Below are 23,105 nucleotides of genomic sequence, written 5' to 3'. Positions count from 1 at the left end.
GGGCACCACATCATACAGAAGGTCTTAAGAGACACACCACAGACTGAGGCATTCCATGTAACTCCAAACCCATGGAAAAGCTCTAAAAAGAATAACTAGAAATACAAACCATGTGATACAAACTCTGCAAGATAAAAAACACATGATATTTGTACAGCAGTTTACAGTTTTAATGTTTTGTGGCCATACTTTCCTGGGTTTAATTTTTGGAGGGAAGAGTGTTAAATTTCATTTGAATTTTTAATCAAATTAATATCTGCACAAAATTTCAAAAGCCAAATTGTGCTACCAAGCTGAAAATGAGAAATGACAGTCACCACCCCGCCCCCCTCTCTCACACACTGAATCTCATTCTCCAAAAGCAAATACTTGAAAGTGCATTCAAATACTTGCTTCTGGTATTCAGCTTATATTACTATTCCTAAGCTTTCCGCTTTAGGCACTATTTATTCACTTCCTCCTTCGGAAGTGAGACTTTAGTATTCTTACTTCATTACCCACCCCTACACACACTCTCTCTTTCCCTCTTCTCTTAATAGTTATATCATAGGTTTCAGTTAAAACAATAATGTGTGATTCAGTGGTTCTCAACCTTCCTAATGCCGCGACCCTTTAATACAGTTCCTCATGTTGTGGTGACCTCCAACCATAAAATTATTTTCGTTGCTACTTCATAACTGTAATTTTGCTACTGCTATGAGTCATAATGTAAATATCTGATATGCAGGATGTATTTTCATTGTTCGCGACCCACAGGTAGAGAACCACTGGATTAGATTATTATGACTTTGTAAATAGTGTTTGCAGCTGAGCTATATATTTGACTATTACTACAACTTATAACTTGTGCAATTTGTTTTTCAAAGAGTTAGCGATCACTGATGTATTACAAAAGTCACCAACAGATCTCAGTAGGGTCAAACAACCCATAATCTATCAATTACATTTTTTCTTTTCATTTGAGTTACCCATTATGAAGGCCTCTGTCTCCTGCCCCAGTCTGGACTGGCTGCAATGTAGGCTTGCTAAACAGATCTGCCCAGTATTTTCCTTCACTATGAACCTAGAAATATCTTTTAATGCTACCCTATGTTGGAATTTCTGTTTCTGTGATCCCAGGTCTTCCTCTTTCTCAGTTTCCTTCTGCATTTTGGTAGATCACCTAGTCCAAGTGCTTTCTGAAAAAGGGAGACTGAGAAATAGTTTTTTTTAACTTACATGTCTGTAAATGTCATTACTCTACACTTATATTTCATTAACAGTTTGGCTGGATATATAATTTTGATTACAAACATTCCTTCACAATGCGAGCATTGCTCAAGTGCCTCCTGGCACCGAAGACTAATGCCATTGTGACTGAGCCTTTGTATGGCCTGCTATCTCTCTCTGGAACTGATTCTAAGTTTACCCTCGGGCGTTCTGAAGTTTCACAACCATGGGCCTTGGCATGGCTTTATTCAGTCGTTCTATTGTACGTATTCTGAGCCCATTAAGTCCGGAAACATGCCCATTAGCTCTGGGAAATTTCTGAAATGATTTCTTTGAAAATTTCTGCATGCACTTTCCCTTTCTGAAACTCCTACCATTTGGCTATTGGATCTTCAGACTAATCTTTTGACTTTTTACCCTGTTCTCCTATTTTCCATCTCTTTACCATTTTGCTTTACTTTCTTGAAGATTTTTTTAACTCTAGCTTCCTAGACTTTTATTGACTTTTTCTTTTTATGTCTATTATCAGAAAGTTTTAAGAGTTCTTTTTTGTTCTCAATTGACTATTTTATATTTATGGTATCCTAACTTGTTTCATAGAAGCAATATTTATTCTTACCTATGTATGTTACTTATAGTTTTAGGTTACTGGTGGCTCTCTAAATAACAATTACATAAGCAATAAAATTAAGAGATGCATGCTTATCGTGTGCTATGTACTCTATTAAGCATTTTACACTGCATTATCTCATTTATTCCTCACAAAAATTATGTGAGGGAGGTGTAGCTTTTAGCTCAACTTTACAGATGAAGAGACTGAAGCTCTGATATGATTATGTTGCCAAAGCTTACACCGCTAGTTAAAGGACAAAGCATCGATTTGAACCCAGGAACCACAATTTAAAAGTGAAGCTCTTGAGCTCTTACTCAATACTCCTCCCTGAAGATAGAGCTTTGTGAAGATCAGAATTACAAATAAAACTAACTAGCCTTCATTGGTTAAGTGTAATTATGCAACTGCCTAGAATCTGATCAAGGTTATTTCAGTTCTTCAGTTCTATACTATAACATGTCATACTTCCAATAATAAACTATATTTGCGGATGATAAAGGACTGGGTAACTGTGTGTGGCCAAGAGGTAAATATTATAAAGACCAAGTCACTTTCTGCAATTAGTTTAGCTGCTGCTTACCTGCCAACCTGCCTGGTTATCTTAAACAGGTTATTTGCTCACAATAGTAAAAGTAGTAAGATGGGTATTGAACCATTTGCATTATTATAATAGCAACTTAAGTCACACATTTTACTCACAGAGGTATTTTATCCATGTATTGCGTGTGCATGTATATGTGTGTACAAAAAAAAAACTTACTGAGGTGTTGGGGGTTCATCCATCTTGTAGCATATATCAGTACTTCATCTCTTTTTATCTATATTTCATTGTATGGCTTTTCCAGCTTTTTAAGGTTTAAACTTAGATTATTAAATTTGTACCTTTCTTCTTTCTAACATAGACATTTAGTGCTGTAAACTTTCATCTAAGCACTAATTATTTCCATCATACTTACAAAGGGTTTCTTTATTCTTCATCTAATTGAATACATTGCTTTTCTTCTATTATCATTATTATTTTTTGGTTTTTAATGTCCTTTAATATTCCAAGAAAAAGGTAATAGGATGAGGAACATGACAGCTGATGAATATGTCCATCAGGCTCAATTATAATACTCCCTGAAGAATTTAAAGACACTTTTTTTTTAAGCAAGCACTTCACCCAATCAGTACATTTCTATCATGTTCTTGACCAAATGCCTGAGATCAGAATTTTTAAATCTTGGCACTATTGACATTTGTTTTGGACCTGATAATTCTTTCTTTGCTTTGTTTTGTTTTTTATTAATCCTCACCCGAGTATATTTGTTCCATTGCTTTTTAAAGAGAGTGGAAGGAAGGGAGAAAGGGATGGGGGGAAGGCGGGGAGAAAGAGAGAGAGAAAAACATCAACAACACATATATTGGTTGCCTCCATGCCCCAACTGAGGCCGGAGTTGGAAACTGCAACCCAGGTTAAAAAAAAAAAAAAAGAAAACTTACTTACTGTTTTAATTATTCACACATTTTCAACAAGTAAGGACAATGGATATTAATCTGGAGAAAGCATGAAATGAAGACTGTTTTCCAATGACTCACACTTTAATTTATAGTCCTTTTTTAGAAATATGTATATTAATAAATATATTCATAAATATTCTCTTTTGGAAAGCTTCAACTTGAGAAAAAGCAACAAACAATCAGAATACAAGACTGTCTTTTCACCTCTGAACAGACAACTGTTTCAGTTTTACTGTATTGTGATTTGGTAATACATGTGTCAAGCCTTTTCCCTTGGACCCACTTTTTGATTATCAGGGATCTGAGCTTCTCAGCTATTTAAAAATGTATCCTATTTCATAAACAATTACAGTCAGTTAAGTAAAATATTTTTACATTTAAAAATGACAGTAATTATGAGTTGAACTTTAAGACTGAAGTGTCAATTTTCTACTTTTTATTCAAAGAGAAAAAAAAACAGACAAATTTTAGAAGTACACAAAACCCCTTCTCTATGTAACCTTTGATACAACATGGGTAGCTGCCAACCTTCCCAGTAAGTCCATTCTGCTGCACATGGTGCAAGCAAAGACCTTGTTTGGTCACGTAATTTATGACACTTGGCGGCATTTGTGACAATAAAAGCTACAGTATCCACCTTGATCAAAATAGACTGGCTGTGCTCTTGCTTAAAGTGTCATTACCGTCATTCAAAGCTACGAAGTGGCACTTCAAAGACAGCGGTGCAGGTATTGTGCAGAATGCCAAAGTACTAGCTGGATTAAGAGAGGAACTCTACATATCCTTTGTCATTTGGTAAATGGACAGGTTTCAGAGCTCCCACTGTTTGGACCACTTCATATCTATAATGTGATACTTTCCTAATATACTGACAGTTCATCCTCACAGTAATGTGAGGTAAGCTGATAGTAGTATGCCTGTTTCATAAATGGGGAAACTATAGCTTAGAGAAGGTAAGTAATTTGTCCAAAAATATAAAATCTGCTAGGGCCAGGTCTTGAATTCACGTCCCCTGACCATCTATCTAAATGGACTTTCTATTAAAATTCTCACCAACACACCATGGGAGACAGGGGAAAGAGAGGAGGGAGGGAGGGAGGGAAGATAAGGAGGGGAGGAGGGAGGGAAGGAAGGAAGGAAAGGAGGGAGGGAGGGAGGGAGGGAGGTAGAGAGGGAGAGAGGAAGGGAAGGAGGGTGGGAGGGAGGAGAAAGAACATAGCTAATTAATACATTTTGAAGAAAATAAGGTGGTAAAATTTTATGAAAAGTTGCATGAACACACTTCTGAGTAATCTCCTAGATCCTCTTTTTCTAGATTCTATGTCTGGTGATAAAATAAAAGCACCGAAAGCTCCATGCTTGCTGTGGGGCTTTTGATAGACTTAGAAGAATCTCAACCATTAAGAAAAATACCTAAAAAAGTATTTTGATTTCTAGCAAAATTAAAAAAATAAGAGCACTATATATCAGAAGTTACAATGTCCTAATGCTATTGCACTTTCTTGACCTTGACACTCTTGAAGATAACAGGCTATTGATTATTTTGTGGATTATCCTATATAATAAAAGCCTAATATGCTAAGTGCCCGACCGTTTGTTCGACAGTTCGACCAGTCACTATGACACGCACTGACCACCAGGGGGTAGACACTCTGACCAGTAGGTTAGCTTGCTGGGATTGAGCAAGATGGGTCAGACACGCGCTGGAGCCCTCCTGTGGTCCCTCCCCAGCCGGCCAACCTCCCGCAGTCTTTTCCCGGTCCCGATCGTGCAGCACCAGTGGGGTCCCTCGGCCTAGCCTGCGCCCTCTCAAAATCTGGGACCCCTCAGGGGATGTCAGAGAGCTGGTTTCAGCCCAATCCCCGCAGGCCAGGCCAAGGGACCATACCAGTGCACGAATCCATGCACCGGCCCTCTAGTAGAGAAAAACTTGAGTTTGTTGATATTTCTTCATGATCAGGTTCAGGTTCTGCCCCTTTAGCAGAAATACCACCCAAGTATTCTTTGTATCAGATGTCCCATTGCTGATGATGTTCAATTTCATTACTCCATTTTAAACTTACTATTTTCCTCTTTGTAAACAGTATTAATTAAATACTGTTCAAACTCTCAATGTATTCATTTATTTTTCATATCAGAATAGACTCATGGTTTCCTATGTTATGCAACAGATTCATCTGTTGCTATCATCCATTTTGATGCTCATATTGTCTCAGGGATCACCACTGGGAGCCCTTCACGGTTTTTATGTCTTTACTAGAGGCCCAGCGCACGAAATTTGTGCGCAGGTATGGTCCCTAGGCCTGGCCTGTAATCAGGGCCATCTTCCCTGGCTGCCCAAAGCTGGCCCCGCCCTCCCACCCACCCACCCCGGTTCCCCATTCGCCATCGGGTGGTCGGAGCCTGACGGCCAGGGGAAGGGACAAAGAAGTGATCAGTGTGTCTCATAGTGACTGGTCGAGCAGGTGTTCTGGTTGTTCCACCATTAGGGTCAATTTGCATATTACCCTTTTATTATAGAGGATGACATAGCAGCATCTATCTTTGAGCACTTCCTTACTAGCTAGATTACCAAGATACTCTGGTCTTATCTTGTACTTTCCCTACAATCCTGGAACTAGCCATTTCTCCCAGGATCATGGTTGTCTCTTGCAGAATGATATATAGAAACCCAAATCTGGGTATTAGTTATCACCCAGCAAGACTTAATTCATTATCTGATATTATTTGTAGAAAAGCTGGTCTCAGCTCCTATCAGTGGACAGAGCCAGAGACCATATGTACACATTTACACACATGTGCCAATACATATATTATATGTATAATATATAAAATTCTATTCCTCAAAAATATATATAGATGATAGATAGATGATTCATAGATAGATAGATAGATAGATAGATAACCAAGATTCCATGCTGTTACTTCTGAGTTGAATCCAACAACACAGAATTCATTATAACTTCCTCCCTTTGCATATTTGTAATTCTTTTCTCCCAACATCCCACTATCTTAATACATTATATCTTTGATCAGTCCCCTCTGTGCAATTGGTCTCCACAACTGTCACCTCACAGACACTCTCCCCATCCTACTCAGGTTCCAACACCCATGCTCAGACTGCCCCCCCCAGGCATGGTCGTCATCCCCACCCTGCACAGACTCTAACTCCTTGTATCAGGCACCATGAGTGCTTTCTCCTCTCCACTCTGGCTCTGACACCCTGCACTGGGCCTCACCAACTCAGGCTGCAATGTCCTAAGCTGACACCCTCCTCACCAACTCAGGCTGCAATTTCCTAAGCTGACACCCTCCTCACCACACTCTGGTTCCCACATGCTGCCTTGGGCCACCCCACACACAGCACCCACTGGTCACTGTCACTCTGCTCTGAGCCACTGCGGTTCCCCTGCCCTCCAACCCCAAGACACCTACCTTCCTTGCTTGATCTCACTAACAGCATTAGGACTGAACTGTTCAGGAAGAAGAAAATGAAGGGGAATAGGAATCACTTTGCTTATTTTTAAATAGACTATGTTCTCCCTCCAAATTTACTAAAAGGAATACATAAATTTCCGTTCACTTATACTCAACATTTTCAGCACTGCATATCAGCTCCTAAAATGAGCAAAAGAAGGATTTCTTTATAACTTTATGTGGCAAATGATTAAAAAGTTACTTTAGTATTGGGCGTCAATATTCTATTTTCCCTTTTCTATACATATATATCTTCACTAATAAATCTCTATTACTGAAATTCAGATATTATAATAATCAGAATAAATCTATGTCTGAGAATGAAATTTAGTCTGAGAGATTATTTTAAATAAGTGTTAACAAAATTATAGTTATCATAGTAGTTTTTGTTGTTTTTTAAAAAAGGACTTTTCTGTGAGTCAGTTGAGAATGAAGCAAAGCAATTACTAGTAAAGAACACAGATATTAAAAGGGTCTCAGTGTACTCTTACCCTTGAAAAGATATTCTCCAGGGAGCTAGTTAAAGATCTCTTAGCTTTATTTTTCAGAACGTCAAGTTTGAACCTTCCACTGCTTGTCGCATTTTCCGGGATTGTACTATTTGAAAAAGTCTACAGAAAGAAAAACAGATAAATTTTAGTTGGGAATACTCAAGGTTAATTGAGGCTTTAAAGATGCCATTAAAAAGCACAAGAATTCTTCTGCAGCTCTATTAAGGAGTAATAATTTAGGTTCCACACTGTGAACAGATAGATTATAAGGAAAGGGATTTACTTTTTAATACTGTAAGTAATAAAAAGACAGAAATAAGGTCTTTTCTTTATGCCTTTTCTTTCTGCTAATTTATTCCATCTGCATTTAACAAAAATTACACTGAAAATGTTTTTATTGTTGTTATTTTGATTATCAACTATAGCCATCCCTTTTGAAGTACCTAAATTGCCAAGGAAATATGTTTAAAAAACAATGCATTTTCTAGAAAGTTGGATTCCTCTATGGCCTCTATTACAATTCCATTGTCTTTTTTGCTGTTGTTGTTGTTAATCCTCACCTGAGGGTATTTTTTCCATTGATTTCTTAGAGAGAGTGGGAGGGAGGGAGGTGGGGAAAGAGAAACAGAAAGGGAAGAAATATTAGCAGGAACTACAATTTGTTAAAAATCTTTTCTTTATAGTGTCCTCCATCACATAAAAAAAAATGCACATACTAGTAACCACTCACCCACTGTTTTTGTCCTTCTGGTCAACATCACTATCACCATCAATGACTGATGTAAGCAAACCCATTAATAGATTTTAGTCTACAGACTCATAGAGAGAGAGCAGGCAGACAGCTCTCAGTGGTGGGGAGGGAGGGTGTTGGGGAGGATTAAGCAACTAAGAAAAAAGAAGAGAGAAAGAACTCACTGACATGGACAACAGTGTGGTGATTGCAGGGGGTGGGGTGGGTCTGGAGATGGAAGAGGGCATAAAGGAGATAAATGGCTATGGAAAAAATAAAATAGCTAAATAAACAACATCTCAACACATTCTGAAAAAAAAAAAAAGATTTTAGTCTTTATGTCTCTTGACCTTCCTATTATATCACTGGCCATTGTTGATCTTATTTCAGCTTTCTCCTACCTTGGTCACCTACCATAATAAACCTTTCTAAGCCCCTTTATACTCCATTATTCCCGTTCAGCCTTGTTCACTGGCTCAATGTTAATCCACTCATTGCCTGAAATGTGGGTGTTCCTCACACATCCCCCTCTGACTTTCAATCTCTGCCAAAGCTCATTTTCTCCACATTTACACTACCAACTCAAATGCCTCCATTTTTTTTAATTAATCTATTTTTCTAATTAAATCTCAAGCACATTTCTTAAACTCTTCTCATTTCCATCCCGTACACCACTCTCATCTTCCTTCTGTATTTTCTACCTCTGTTTTATCCAGTCCCCCTAAATCCGAAACCTTGAAGCCTCCCTCTCCCTTCCCTTACATATCTATCCAGTCAGACACTACATCCTAATGATCATGCCTCCCATATCCCTGAACTCAGTTCCGCTCCGTGTTATAGTTTGGCCTCTCACCCAAACAAAATTTTTAAGACAGAACCATTCAATCTATTTGTGTACCCATGCTATCTCTGCCTGGTAATACTTATATCATTGTACTAATCACACCTTATATCCATATTTTAATTTATTTGAGTACATGTTGGTTTCTCCTCCTAAATAGTTAGATGGCAGAAAAGAGCTATCATTATTTATCACCACTGCCTAGTAATAGTATGCACGTTATAAAAGTTTGTGCAAAAATTAAATTAATCACTTCTCACGTATTCTATTGTAAAATTCTCCGAACTTGAGAATGTGACTTTATTCCTAATGCTGTCAACACCCTCACCCACCAACCTGCTCCACAAATTGCCTGTTACTGTGATAATAAAATTTCCTATTTCAAGTACAAATCTGGTCTTCTCACACTCTTACTTGAAATCCTTCAATGACCAAGGCATAGCACTGAAGGCTCTTCATCATCTCACCATTGCCTGTCCTTCCAGCCTTATTTCCCCATCAATCTCCAAGTGCCCTCTAAAAACCAGTATGTACTTCCAGGGCCTGCACGGAGCACATGTTCACTCCTGGTCACAAAGTTACTACACAACTTCGTGCTCAATGTCCCTTTCTTAAAACATACTTCCTCAACTTCCTGATTAGCAAACTTTATCTCCCTTAAAACTCCAGCTACCCCCTTCCCCCGCCAAAGAAAATCTTCTTGAATTCTTTAAGTCTTCCTTCTACCCTACTCTACTCCAGCTCCAGAGCAAAGGTGTAGCTACTTTTGTGCTCACTGTACATCCTTTTAAAAAGCTATTTTGTTGCCTCTATTATGTGTGTCCATCTGTTTGCAATCCCCTTTGGCATATTTGAGCCCTTCTCTAGAGGGAACATCATTTATTCATCACAGTTTTGTTCAACATTATCACTCAGGTTGGCTCATAGAAGGTTCTCTGGAAGAGCCTGTTCAATGAATAAGTTAAGGAATCACTAATAAAGTGATATGTGATTTGTATCACATTGATCAGACCGTCAAACCTCAGAGGGAAGGGAGGGGAGGGGCGGGGTAAGGGAGAGAGATCAACCAAAGGACTTGTATGCATGCATATAAGCCTAACCAATGGACACAGACACCAGGTGGGTGAGGACATGGGGGGGGGGGGCGGATAAGGACACATATGTAATACCTTAATCAATAAAGGGGAAAAAAGTGATATGTGATTTGCTCTGAATAAAGTGAAATAAAGACATAACCTGAATTAGTGTTATTAAGAAGTAAATATGTCATCAGCTCTTTACATGCTATTGGTGGTGGTCTTGCTTTATATGCAACTGGAAACACATTCTAAACCATGTGCACAAAAAGAGCATTCATTAGTTTGCAGCTAGAATAGCTGTCTCCATGATATTACTGATTCTTTGGGTGATTGCTATTTACCAATCAAGACCTTGTGGACTGACAAGAAACTTGCCTCTCCCATAAAGATTTTAAATTAGGGGCATTGCCCATAATAGAAGTTATCACCAGAAATAATTTATGACTGCCTGGCTGGTGTGGCTCAGTGGTTGAGTGTAGGCCTGTGAACCAGGATTCCTGGCCAAGGCACAAGCCCAGGTTGCAGACTCGATCCCCAGTGGGAGGCATGCAAGAGGCAGCTGATCAATAATTCTCTCTCATCAGTGATGTTTCTATCTCTCTCTCCCTCTCCCTTCTTTTCAGAAATCCATAAAAATATTTTTTAAAAGAAATAATTTATGATCTATCTATAGGGCAGGGCAAACTCCTAATTACTGAACATCTGCTCTTCTTATCATCCAACAATGACTATCCTCCCCTAAGAAGCCCAAGGCACCCTTACCTCAGAATGTCACAGTCCTCATTTCCCTTTCTGTCTCTGAAACTCAACCTCTCTCGTATATGGGATCTCTGACTCTCAAGTATGTGGGGTTCCCGTACACAAGTGTGTAATTAAATTGGGTCATTTTATCTTATTCATCTGTCTCATGTCTATTTGATTATTAGAGCAGCAAAAAAAAAAAAAAAAAAAAAAAAAAAAAAAAAAAAAAAAAAAAGCCTAGAAGGGTGGAGGAAAGTTTCTTCCTCCCCAACATGTTCCCATAAATTTAAAATAAAATAATGGATTAATGTAACTGAAAATTCATGTTCACCCTAAATCATGAAATGTTATTAATGATTTTACACCAAAAAAACTCACAAATGCTTTTACATTGACAAACCATTATTATTTTATCTCAATGTGCCAATGTCCGTTTGAATTTCCTAAGAAACTCCTAAAATGCTGAGAAATAAATCTGATAGGACTTGAGCCCTAAAGGTAGAATGCAAAGGAAGGAAACTCCTTTCCCATTTTCTGTGGTAAATATATAAACAAAACAAGGTCAGGAAAGAACCCTCTCCTTACCGACGGGCCTTCCCCGATATGAATGTGTGTCTTCTGCTTGGCTTCACACAGCTGCCTCAGGTGCAAAATCACAAGTTCATTTTCCTCCTGGTCGCTGACTGGCTTCATTTTCTGTTGAACAGACAAACCAAGAGCACACTATGGCAACACGACTTCACTCGTTTAATTTTATTCCCACTTGGTTCTATCTGTCTGGCAGACAAGCCTAATAAAGCTCAGCATTTCGCTGCTCTTAGAAGCACAAGTACCAGTGGCATTCTAGTTACTACCCAATGGTACAACCTTTAACTTCAGATACGGAAATAAGAAAAAGAACTCAGAAAAACAGGATCCAATTCTCATTCCTTATATCTTATTTGTGAGGATTATAAGCAAGGTTACCTGGACTCGTTCAAAGATGTCCGCTTGCTCATTATCTGTCAGGGATGAGAGATGCCTCTGAATCACCAGCTTGGCTCTTGGGGGGTAGAGACCTAAGGGAAATGATGGGGATCAGCACTGAGTGCAGCTGCAGAAATCAGAATGTGTATCATGTAGCACAGCTTATCCCCTCGTCAACAGGCTCCGAGGTTACATCTTCTCAAGGAGATGTATCCCTGCCTACAACAAACCTTGGACCACTACAGTGAAATCAAGAGGACATGAAGGAGCCCTAGCCGGTTGGGCTCAGTGGATAGGGTGTCAGCCTGCAGGCGAAGGGTCCCAGGTTCGATTCCGGTCAAGGGCACATGCCCGGGGTTGTGGGCTCGATCCCCAGTAGGGGGCGTGCAGGAGGCAACCAATCAATGATTCTCTCTCATCATTGATGTTTCTATCTCTCTCTCTCTCTTCTCCTCTGAAATCAATGAAAATATTTTTCTTAAAAAAGAGGACATGATAGAAAACCTCATCACCAAAATCACTGGCCCCACCAGTGACCCTGAAGTCAGATTTATTAACAAAAAAATTCTAAATGATACATCAACCGCTTAACCAGATACCATTGAATATACTAACAATCTAACTAGCCACCACAGGAACTTGTGGTGAATTAACATTATCCTAGTTCCTGACATGGAAATCAAAGCTAAACACAAGCCTTGGCCAAAATCTCTAAGAAGAAAACCTGACTTTTAAAAAATAAAGAAAAACTGATAATGTTAAAAGGTAGAGCTACAGCTTAGACAGGCACACTTCCCCCATCACACAGGTCTTGTTCTGTGGTAATAAAACTTCAATAACAACATTAATACTTATGTGACATTTTTAATACTATTTTACCAAGAAAGTGTTTGCTTCTTTATATCATGTTATATATTTATCTATCACACTGTTACACATAACTTATATTAAATCCTTGGGCAAAAATTTTTTCCCCATAAAAACATTTTTTGTAATTGTTTTAAAAAGAGAAAATGTAATTCATATTTACAATGATTCAAATGACCATCTCTTTTTAAGGAGCTTCTAAACATAGTTCGGTGCCACTTATAATACTGCTTGCTATTATATTTTGATTAGAAAGGGGATACCTAGCTATATATAATATTTAGTGAACCTTAGAAGTAATCTGGCACTTTAACATCACTGAGAGAATCACATCAAAATATGTTTTGTTGTAAAAGAACTAGAATTCGTTTGATGGTTGTCGGAATGTGCACAGGGCCACCACTAAACCTGTTCTAACCCACTTGCATGTCTATACTGCGCATCAGAAAGGAGAAAGGCTTCTGAAATCCTCAGCTCCATCTTTCTTTGTGCAGTTCCAACAAAATTCTGTGAAAACTTCTGTGCTTGCACACTGAAACAGCGGCGCTAAAGCTCACTGTGATATGGGATGATACCCACTATCCTATAGCTTATTGGCTGGCAAAGTTAAGAGGTTCCTTAGGCAATATATGCAGAAACTGACTCACATGATTGTTTTTGTTTTATTTTAAGTTGTTTACTACTTCAGTGTCTTATTAACATGCCTGGGAGGATAAAAGATTACAAAGGGGAGAAGTAAAGAGGGCAGTTATTTGAATTACGTGACTAAATCCATAGCTCCAGACATTTATTTGGACCTTTATTTCAGTAGAGAAATTGGAAGCAGCTGGCATGTATTTTCAAAGTACAGTGGGGCCTTGACTTACGAGTTTAATTCGTTCTGAGACCGAGCTCATTAAGGAGCTCGTTAACTCAAATTACTCTGTCAACTCAATGCAAAAATCGGCCGAGAGACAGCTGGTATCTCAAAAAACTCGTTAGTCGGGACACTAGTAAGTCAAGGCCCCACTGTATACATATCCCCTCCACCTCATCAAGGCAAATCTGATTTGACTTCCTTCTTCTCCCCATTTTGGCATAACCGATTAGTGAGCTACTGATACTGAGAGGCAAGTATATTACTAGTATTCGTCCCTTGTGAATTTCAGTGCAGGAAAACAAGATTGAGGAGAATAGCCCCATCTGCATGATGCTCACCCTCACTTTAGTTTCACATTCGGAGGTTTGGGCCTTAGCAGCTAGAGTTCCCCCTCAGACACTGCCTCCCAGACTCACTTTGGTCCCCAGGCAAGGCTGGCCCTGTTCCTCCCTCCGGGTCTAAACGGCGAGACTCACTTCAGGTCACATCAGCATAGTATCTACTTTCTTTTTTTCAATGAAAATAGAACTCGTTCATGCAGCCAAACATACTGACAGGATACTGTAATCCTCAGTAAGTGATATGGAATAATATCTACATACTCCTTCCAAATACCTTCCTCACTAAATTTCTATTCCTATTCATTTGTGTTGAATCTAAATGTGGTCCTTTCTCCAGCTTCACACTTTGTACCTAAGCATAAAGTATACAACGTTTAGAATTCATGCTGTCATCTTACTTAAATGAAAATAACTGTTTGGGAAACATACCGAGGCCCAGACTTCCAGACAACGTGGCCCCGAAAATCCTGCCTTCGGATAGAAGGCAGTGGGTTGCTTTGGAAACAGACCGAACAAGTTAAAATCCTGGTTCTGCCCCGCCCAAGCATTATGGGTATGGTAGCTATTACCCACACACTATCTTGGTGCCTCAGTTTCCTCATGAGTAAAATGAGAATTAAAAAACAGTATCTGTGTTTTGGGATTTCTGTGTGAATTACGTGGACTAATATAAGCAAAACACAACAGTGCCTAGACACAGTGACTCCTATTGTTATTACTTTTATTCTTACTATGACAGCATGGCTCAATCTTATGCTCTCTTTGCCTGATGTCAAAAGAGTAAAAAAAAAATCAGGTCAGAAGGTGTTATCCAAGGCCTTCGAAAAACAGCCTGCATGACACTCGCCAGTCAGCACAGACCCTGCCTTTGCTCCCTTCAGATACATGCATACCTGGAAGATAGGGAAGCTTAAGTTTCAGAGTCCCTTCAAGATTTTAGGAAGGGTCCTGCTAGTTCTGGATTCATAATTTGTATGCTTTTTCTTTAGAAAGGTCTTTAAAACTATAAACACTTCAGGTGCCACCAAACTAAAGGGCCAGTCCTATGCACATATAAAGAGAGTCCTTCCCACCTGCTATCGTGCCCTGTCATGTTACAGTGAGCTTCTGACAGACTATCTACTTGTGGGAAGGTTTAAAAACTTCTTTTCTGTAATAGAAAATATATTTTAAAATGCACTACAATGTAGCTTTTAAAAAAAGAAATACAAAGGCACTTGTTTATTCCTAAGTGTTTAGCTTTGTCTACAGATACATAACTTATTTTTATAGTGTGAGGTTTGAAAACTAAAAACTCACAGAGGAAAATATTACTCATCTTTATTCTATTAACATTTGGGGCATATTCACTGTCAGTAAATATATATGTGCTTTATATTTCACTAACCCAAATAATATAAGTCCTACATTTTAAAAATATCAGAACATTATTAGTAGAGCTAAATTTGCCTTTTATAGAATCAGTGGGCAAAGGCATGAGAGAAAAGAGATTTGTGTAGATTCAACTGTCTTCCCTAAAATATTTGTTAAGTCCGTGAGGAACAACAGTACTTTTGTAGTGGAAAATTCCTGAGACCACCCTGACCAGTGATGAGGTTAATCTGACCAGTAATGAAACCTGTGAACATCATGATATGATGCGCTAAGAAGGATGCAAGCACCACTCTGTTGTGCTCTGGTCAGGGAGAAGGGACCTCAGTCCAAATGTGAGAAGACATCAACAGGCCAAAATGAAGGGCATTCAGCAAAATAACTGAGCAACACTCATTGGGGATGTCAAAGTCATAAAAGACAAAGCAAGACTGAGGAAGAGTTGTAGACTAGGTGTCCAGGGTGAAATAACAACTGCATACAATGTAGGATCCTGACTGAAATCCTAGAACAACAAGAAAGGACATGAGTGAAAAAAAATGGTGAAGATCAAATGAAGTGTTTCGTTTGGATAATACTATTGTACTAATGTTAATATCCTGTTCTGATCACTGCACTGGGCTATAGAAGATGTTAACAATTGGCAGGGGGAGGGAGAATGGGGGTAGAATATTTGGAAACACCCTGAAACTTCTATGTAAGTCTAAAAATAGACCAATTTTTTGTACCCGGCCAATGTGGCTCAGTGGTTGGGCATCAACCTATGAATCAGGAGGTCACTGTTTGATTCCCCATCGGGGCACATGTCTGGATTGCAGGCTTGATCCCCATTATGGGGGGTACAGGAGGCAGCCGATGGATGATTCTCTCTCATGATTGATGTTTCTCTCTCTCCTCCCTTCTTCTCTCTGAAATCAATAAAATGTATTTTAAAAATATAAAACGGAGATCTGTACTGTTATTGTTTGCTCTGTAAGGATTATATGTGGTCATTAAAGATATGAACATTTTAAATAAATAAATAATAAATAAATAAATAAATACCAAATTTCTTTTCATGTTAACGAAATACAAGGTATCATTTTATTTTTCCAGAGATAGCATCAACATGTAGGCGTTATTCAGCAAACTATTTTTTCACTCAATAATATAATTTTAAGATGTATCCGAGATGATAAACAGTTAAAATTCATTCCCATTCATTGCTCCATTATACGAACACACTTCAATTACATTATTGATGCACATATAGGTTGTTCCCAATTTTCCATTCTTTACAGATAATACAACCTTGAAAATAAAAACATCCCCTTCTGAACCTATATGAGAGTTTCTTTTATTACGACATGGAACTGCTTGTTAACAGGGTTAATTTTAGGTTAGTGAGTTTCTATTAATTGCCTCCCAAAATGTCTATTCTACTTTGCACTCCCATTAATATCACATAAATGTACCATTATCCCTACAATTTCACCAACAGTTAATCTGATGAGTCGCTTATTGTTTTCATTTTCATGTCTCTGACCTGTAGTAAGATTGAGCATCTTCTCATTTTTATTATTAAACCTTTTAATTTCCTTTTCAAAGGGGTGTCTTTTAATTGATTTGCATAATTTCCTACTGATGGTTTTATCTTTTTCTTATAGATAATAAGAGTTCTTACAAATTCTGTATACCAACCTGCTACTTCCTCATTTGTTGCTTAGCATTTAACTTCCAAATAAACAGTTGTTGTTAGGTAAAAATTTTAAATTTTTATAAACTCAAATCTGTCAATGTCTTCTTTTAATAGTTTTTCCATTTTTGCGTCTTAAAGGCTTCTTTGTGTAAGGACATAACAATGGTCTTATTTTCTTTTAATGATTTTAATATTTTGTTTGTTTACACACCAAGGACTTTAATCCATCTACTGTGAAATTCAGTAAAATAAGGAGAAGGAATCTTTCTCTCTTTGGATAGCAAACTGACCCAACACCCACCATATCTTGAGTAATTCAGCCTTTCCTCCACAGATTTATAATGTTCCCTTTACCATACACCAAAAAAAAATGTCCCTGTCTGAAAAGTTAAATATATGTTTGAAAATAATGTGTATTCTATAAAATTACTCTTACAAGTTTTTTTTTTATATATTTTATTGATTTTCCACAGAGAGGAAGGGAGAGAGACAGAGAGTCAGAAACATCGATGAGAGAGAAACATCGATCAGCTGCCTCCTGCACACCTCCCACTGGGGATGTGCCCGCAACCCAGGCACATGCCCCTGACCGGAATCGAACCCGGGGCCCCCCAGTCCACAGGCCGATGCTCCATCCACTGAGCCAAACCGGTTTCGGCACTCTTACAAGTTTTAAAATCTGAATATTACATTTAAATAGTCCTTGATCACACAGTTGAATGGATATTCAATAAACCACTGGCCATCATCGATTCTGCCATGTGCCCATGATTCTGCTGCCTACTGAGGGGAAACCACAATCTGCACTTACAATGACTAGACCGTTCTCTGCGCGGTTCTGGAGTTTGCACTCTCCCCATCTATTGTAACACTTATCACGCTGAATTATATTTACTGGTTCACATGCCTGTCTTGCACTCTAACCTGCAAGCTTTCTAGAGGCACCATCCTCATCTCAATTACTTCTGAATCCCCAGTGCCTAGCACAGTGCCTGGTGCATAGGAGATGGATAACAAGTGTTCATTAAATTGTGTTTCTTCTCCTATGCGGTATTGTTCAAGACTGTTTTGTTAGTAAGACATAAGAAGAAAGGAAGGTGAATCATGCCCCTTCCCCTCCTCAGAACATTTTTTTAAACCTGCTTTAGGATATCACTACTATCTCTGTCGTGTTTAAATGTCCCTCAAAGCCACACAATTTCATCCCCGTCTTAAACTTGTAGGAGAAGGCCTACCTCATCAAGTAAAAGGATTTGGAAAAGGGAAGACTTAAATAGACAATATTCTGAGATGGTTTTGCCTCTCTTCATTCATTCAACAAATATTTGGTCAGATCCCACTCTGTACATAGCACATCTTAAGAACTGTGGGAAATACAAGTTCCTTCCTTGAGTCTATCCTCAGAAAAAAAAAAGAAAAAAAGTTAAAAATAAAAAACGAGAGAAAGAAAGGGGAGGAAGCCAAGCACCTAAGAGAGACTGACAACACAAATTTGACTGGACATGAGAAATGATCCTTTGGGTCCTTGTTTTACCTCAAAACAAAGAAGCTTTTGATGACAGTACCAGCTTTCTCACTTCCCAAATGCCAAGGCAAACTTCTCGTTTGCAAAGGCCAAGCTATACCGTACCTTCAATCCTTTCACAGAGCTTATGCAAAGAGTGCATGGGGCAGGCCTCGCACAGCTTGATCTGGGTCTTGGCACTCTGGAGGGCGGCCGCCGTGCTGAAAGCCTGTTTCAGAGTCAGCATTACCTCATCCACCTACAGGAAGAAACAAAGCTCAGGTCTATAAAAGTCTGCGTTCACGGTAACACATCACAACCCCAACAGCAATGTGAGACTTTATTGATGCTGACTAAATAATAAATCATAGAATTTTGATGACTACAGAACTCTTAGAAAATATTGTCTCGAAGTCAGACCTTCCATTATACATATAATTGAAAGCTGGATAAAATTAGACCATTTTAATGTGTGTAACATAAGATTGGTCTGTTACTGGAATGCTATTTTTGAATCCCACTAAGTGTTATGCTAGCACAGACAGTTTGATAGTCAATCAGGTCTCTGTTTAAGTCGTTACTCAGGCAAAGGTCTCTTTGGAAGTTTCACCTGCAATATATAGGGAGCAACAAAATAGGTTTACTATTCACTTGTGTTAACAGGTATCCTACTTACTGTGTCCTTCTGATACCATTGTAATGAACCTAGTTATGAATAACTGGAAAGGAGCAAAAGGAAAGACCAAATATAGGCATGCCATTTGTGCAGCTTTGCCAGAAAGCCACAGTTAAACACTCCCCAGGGGGCTACCTGTTTGTTCCCCACAGATCACTGGGGGTTTTTTTTTGATAGACACCTGCCCAGTAAAGTCTGGGTGACCTCTGTCGATCACACCTGGAAACAGGTCATTGGCCAGAGTCGCCGTGGCGACTGCAAGTGTGGGAAGATTTGAGATATCTAATCCCCTAAACAAAGAAGGTCACTCTTGCTCTCTTGGCTCCGGGTGGCCCTCCTGTTGCAGGGGACACACTCTCTTGGCTTCCCTGCATTCGCCCACATGGCCCACAGCCATATGGACCCCACACAATGGACTAATGGACTGCAACTAGCCTAATGCTAAACTGGATCCAACTTCGCCAGGGAAAGGAAACTTTGGACACTGCCTTTGCTTCTCCTCTACTGAATCCCCAGCTGCACATCTCCCAGGACTGGATTAAGGGGAATGGGGCTTTGCAAAGGCAGGGATGTAATTCCACGAAAATGAAACTTCCTACCACATCTCATCCTCCCGTGAGAGTCTCAGAAAATTCTTTTTTCTCGAGATATCATAAGGACCTGACCCCCAGCACCCAATGGGGAAGGAGATCCCCCACTTCCACCAATAACACTTCTGGGTCATTTTTAGTGTAGAAACGAAATATATTCAAGCAAAGTTCTGGGGTAAATGAATTCCATTTAAACAATGTTGGGGAAGACTATAAAGGTTGCTCATCTTATCTCTTGGCTTCTAATTTATTATCATCTTGCTTCTGATTGGTGACACTAAGAAGTTCTGATATCATGTTGTCTCACAGCTGGTCTCACCACTGGGCCAGCAGCTTAAAAACTGCCAGCTACTTTCTTCCTTGCTCTTCCAGTGATTCAGTCAATAAGTGTGAGCCTAGCATTCTAGTTTCCTGGTCGCTTCCTTCAGGTCAACTAACAGCTCGTTCTCAAGCCTTGTCAAGCCAACCTCAGGCCATGTCGCCTTCTCTGGGAGACAAACATTGATGTTAGGTGTGGTTTTCCCAACTGTGGTCAAAGTCTGGGCTCTGCATGGGGGGCTATGGAGTACAAAGGGCTCATCAGAACTACCTTTGATACTCAAAACCATGCACCATGCTTGTAAACTGTTTGGGGTTTGTTTTTTTTAAGACTCTTTTTCCCCTTCCCCTATGGCCTGATTGAAGAATAATCTAATATTTAAAGGATTCAATCTACTTCTGCATTTGAGTGTATGCGGAACTTAGAATAAAAAGAAACCTTATTCTCCTAATATTACTAAAAGGAGAGCTCAAATACTAAGTAGCCAGTCACTATTCAGTTATGTTTTACTATATCACCAACCTCTGAAAAGGCTTATGAATAATTTTATATCACTCTATGAATTAAAATGAAGTATCCATAAAATATGTTCTTTTATGCTGTAATTAAAAATAAAGATTTCTAGTTCTTGAAAATGAAATCACTACATTTAATGCCTTCACATTTTGATTTCATTGCCTTGTTATGTATTAAAATGCAATTTCAATTACTTATGCAACTGTTCATTTATTTTTTTTTGTTTCTCATTTATCTTGGGATTAGCTTTCATATAGGGTTATTATTTGATATTTAGTAATACTGCTTTGTAAAAGCCCTCCAATAGAAATACTAAACTTTCATGTTTTATCTATTTCCAGATGAATCAAAAGGCCATTTTAATTATGTTTGAAATGTGGTTACCAATTTCTTCCTGCCTACAAATATTACTAAAAACTTTATTTGACTTCTAAAATTTTAAATGTTTTATTTTTTTAATCCACCTTTTTTTTTCCATATGGCCTATGAGTTCTACTATAGGAACAGAGAAACTGCAACTTCAAATTAATGTAATGTGAATAATTTAATTGTTTTTGTTGAGATACAACAAAAACTCATAGGTTGTGTTAAAAGGTTAAAAGTATAGGAATGGGTAAAAATAAATCAATCATTTGCAAACAAAAAGAAAGTATTCTTTTTTTAAATATATTTTATTGATTTTTTACAGAGAGGAAGGGAGAGGGATAGAGAGTTAGAAACATCGATGAGAAAGAAGCATCGATCAGCTGCCTCCTGCACACCCGCTACTGGGGATGTGCCTGCAACCAAGGTACATGCCCTTGACCAAAATCGAACCTGGGACCTTCAGTCCCCAGGCCAACGCTCTATCCAGTGAGCCAAACCAGCTAGGGCAAGAAAGTATTCTTATTGTTATTATCAGGCAAAAGCAAACTTCCAGTGAAAAGTACAAGATGAGACAAAGAAAGCCAATTTATGATATTTAGGTGAAATTCATAATGAAGACAATGTTCATAAACATTTATATGCCAAACTTAGGTATTTTATAGCATTTTAGAATAAGTCTTAAAAATCACAGAATGTGTAAGGACTTCAAAAGATTATGGAGTCTAATTCTCTGTAAAAACTTAAACCTAAGTCTTGGTAGCCTGGATCTTTTTTTGTTATTGTTCTAGTTTCCCTGGATATTGTTGTCTGTGGGGTTTTACTTTTTCCTTGTCTATAAGTAACAGTAACTTTCATCTTTTCACACCTTTTAAACCAATTTTGTTGAAAACAGAAATGACATTTTCTATAAACCTCAGGGGTTGGTTAAACAGGAAGGAGTACTGAACATCTAAACTTCCAGTATCACACTCCAGCACCCATCAGAACACCATACTATTTATCGATTCACAGCAATTGCTACCAAAAAAAAATGCTAGTTGCGTATTCTTTGTACTCAGAGAAGTCAGCATGCTGTGGTTTTGCAATATTTTGTTTTACACAACTGCCAAGCCACATCAATCATAACACTGTGCTCAGACCTATACTATTTAACTGACTGTTGTGTTTTGTTCCATATGTCAGCTGCTTGGCCCATCCTCTGTTAGGCAGGAAATTTACATATTTTTCTCCTGGCTTGCAGTTCTGATGACTAGCTGTTCTGTTTAAGATGCCTTCTGATAAAATTAGAATAAACAGAGTTTCAAAGATTCTAGCATGGGCCTGTCCTTCAGAATAATGGTGCCCAAACTGGGATTCTAGTCCAGCTTCTATGTACCAGGAAGGCATTCTCAGCCAGTCTCGTCTGTTGCCTTAGTCACGGAGCTTGTTAGGGTGGAAAGACGCAGCACGTCTTTCTACTCTGAATCCCTGTTTCCAAAACCCATTCTATATGCACGAGGGTAAAACAAATATACTAAAACTACAAGCAAAGCAAAACTTGTAAAAGAGGTTGGAAGTAAGAAGGTTTCCACAGTCTTCCTTTTAATGTAGATTATCCAGTCATCGAAGATGACCCAGAAAATGATTGCTTGAAGTTAAGAAAATGATTGCTTGAAGTTAAGAATAATACACTCTTGATCATTAAAATACTATTCCCAAGCCCCCAATAGCCTAGAAACACTGAGGGGATACAACAAGAATACGAATGGTGCCAACCCCAGCCCCGTGGCATGCACAGTCTAGTGGGGTAGGAAGTTGTGAACAAATAAATAAGTGTGGGGATTTGTAAGAACTGCTAGTGACCTGCTAGTGCACAAGGTAGAGCAAGCACCCTGACGACAGAGTAACTGAAGTCAATTCCTGAAAAAGTCATCAGAAAAGGCTTCGCTAGGATGTGATATTTAAGCTGGGTCCTAAAATGTGCATGGTAGAAAAGAAGAGGAAGTGGGCTCAGGCCACAGGAGAGCAAGGCCAGGCCTGCTTCACATCCAATGAAGCAGCAGGAAAGAGAATATAAACATAGATAACGAAGGCCGGCACCATCTCCTCGTTTAGCAGCAGGGCAGACCCTTGAGGCCCACGTGGCCTCTTTCCCACCAGGCAGCATAAAAGCAGTGAGCCCTGGCTCTGGCTGTCTGACACGGCAGACTCCTCCCTCTATGTGAGAACCAGCAGTGACCTCTGAACTTGAACTGCACTTCTGTGAGCCCCAGACACTCACTTAAATCCTAGATCTCATGAGTCACATGCACACAGTATTTGCTGATTCAACAGCAAACCAAACAAAAGGAACCTCACACCGATTGTCACTTCTGTCTCAGGGGTCTGGCCT

General features: G+C 38.8%; 1 protein-coding gene across 7 annotated transcripts in view; it reads right to left on the bottom strand.

Moving 5' to 3' along the window:
- Positions 1-23,105, bottom strand: part of TBC1D4 (TBC1 domain family, member 4) — a 79,956-nt gene that overhangs the window by 40,321 nt on the left and 16,530 nt on the right. For all 7 annotated transcript variants that reach the window (XM_014544087.1, XM_014544088.1, XM_014544089.1 and 4 more), the window contains exons 5-8: positions 18,394-18,526; positions 11,648-11,739; positions 11,267-11,377; positions 7,291-7,410 (exon numbers count right to left, since the gene is read on the bottom strand). In XM_014544087.1, the coding sequence (XP_014399573.1) occupies positions 7,291-7,410; positions 11,267-11,377; positions 11,648-11,739; positions 18,394-18,526 (456 nt within the window). The remainder of the gene's footprint in view (positions 1-7,290; positions 7,411-11,266; positions 11,378-11,647; positions 11,740-18,393; positions 18,527-23,105) is intronic.

Source organism: Myotis brandtii, unplaced genomic scaffold, assembly GCF_000412655.1.
Source record: "Myotis brandtii unplaced genomic scaffold, ASM41265v1 scaffold350, whole genome shotgun sequence".
In the NCBI taxonomy this organism is placed as follows: Eukaryota; Metazoa; Chordata; class Mammalia; order Chiroptera; family Vespertilionidae; genus Myotis; species Myotis brandtii.
Note: the sequence above shows the minus strand (reverse complement) of the source record. Positions and strands in the feature narration are given on the sequence as shown.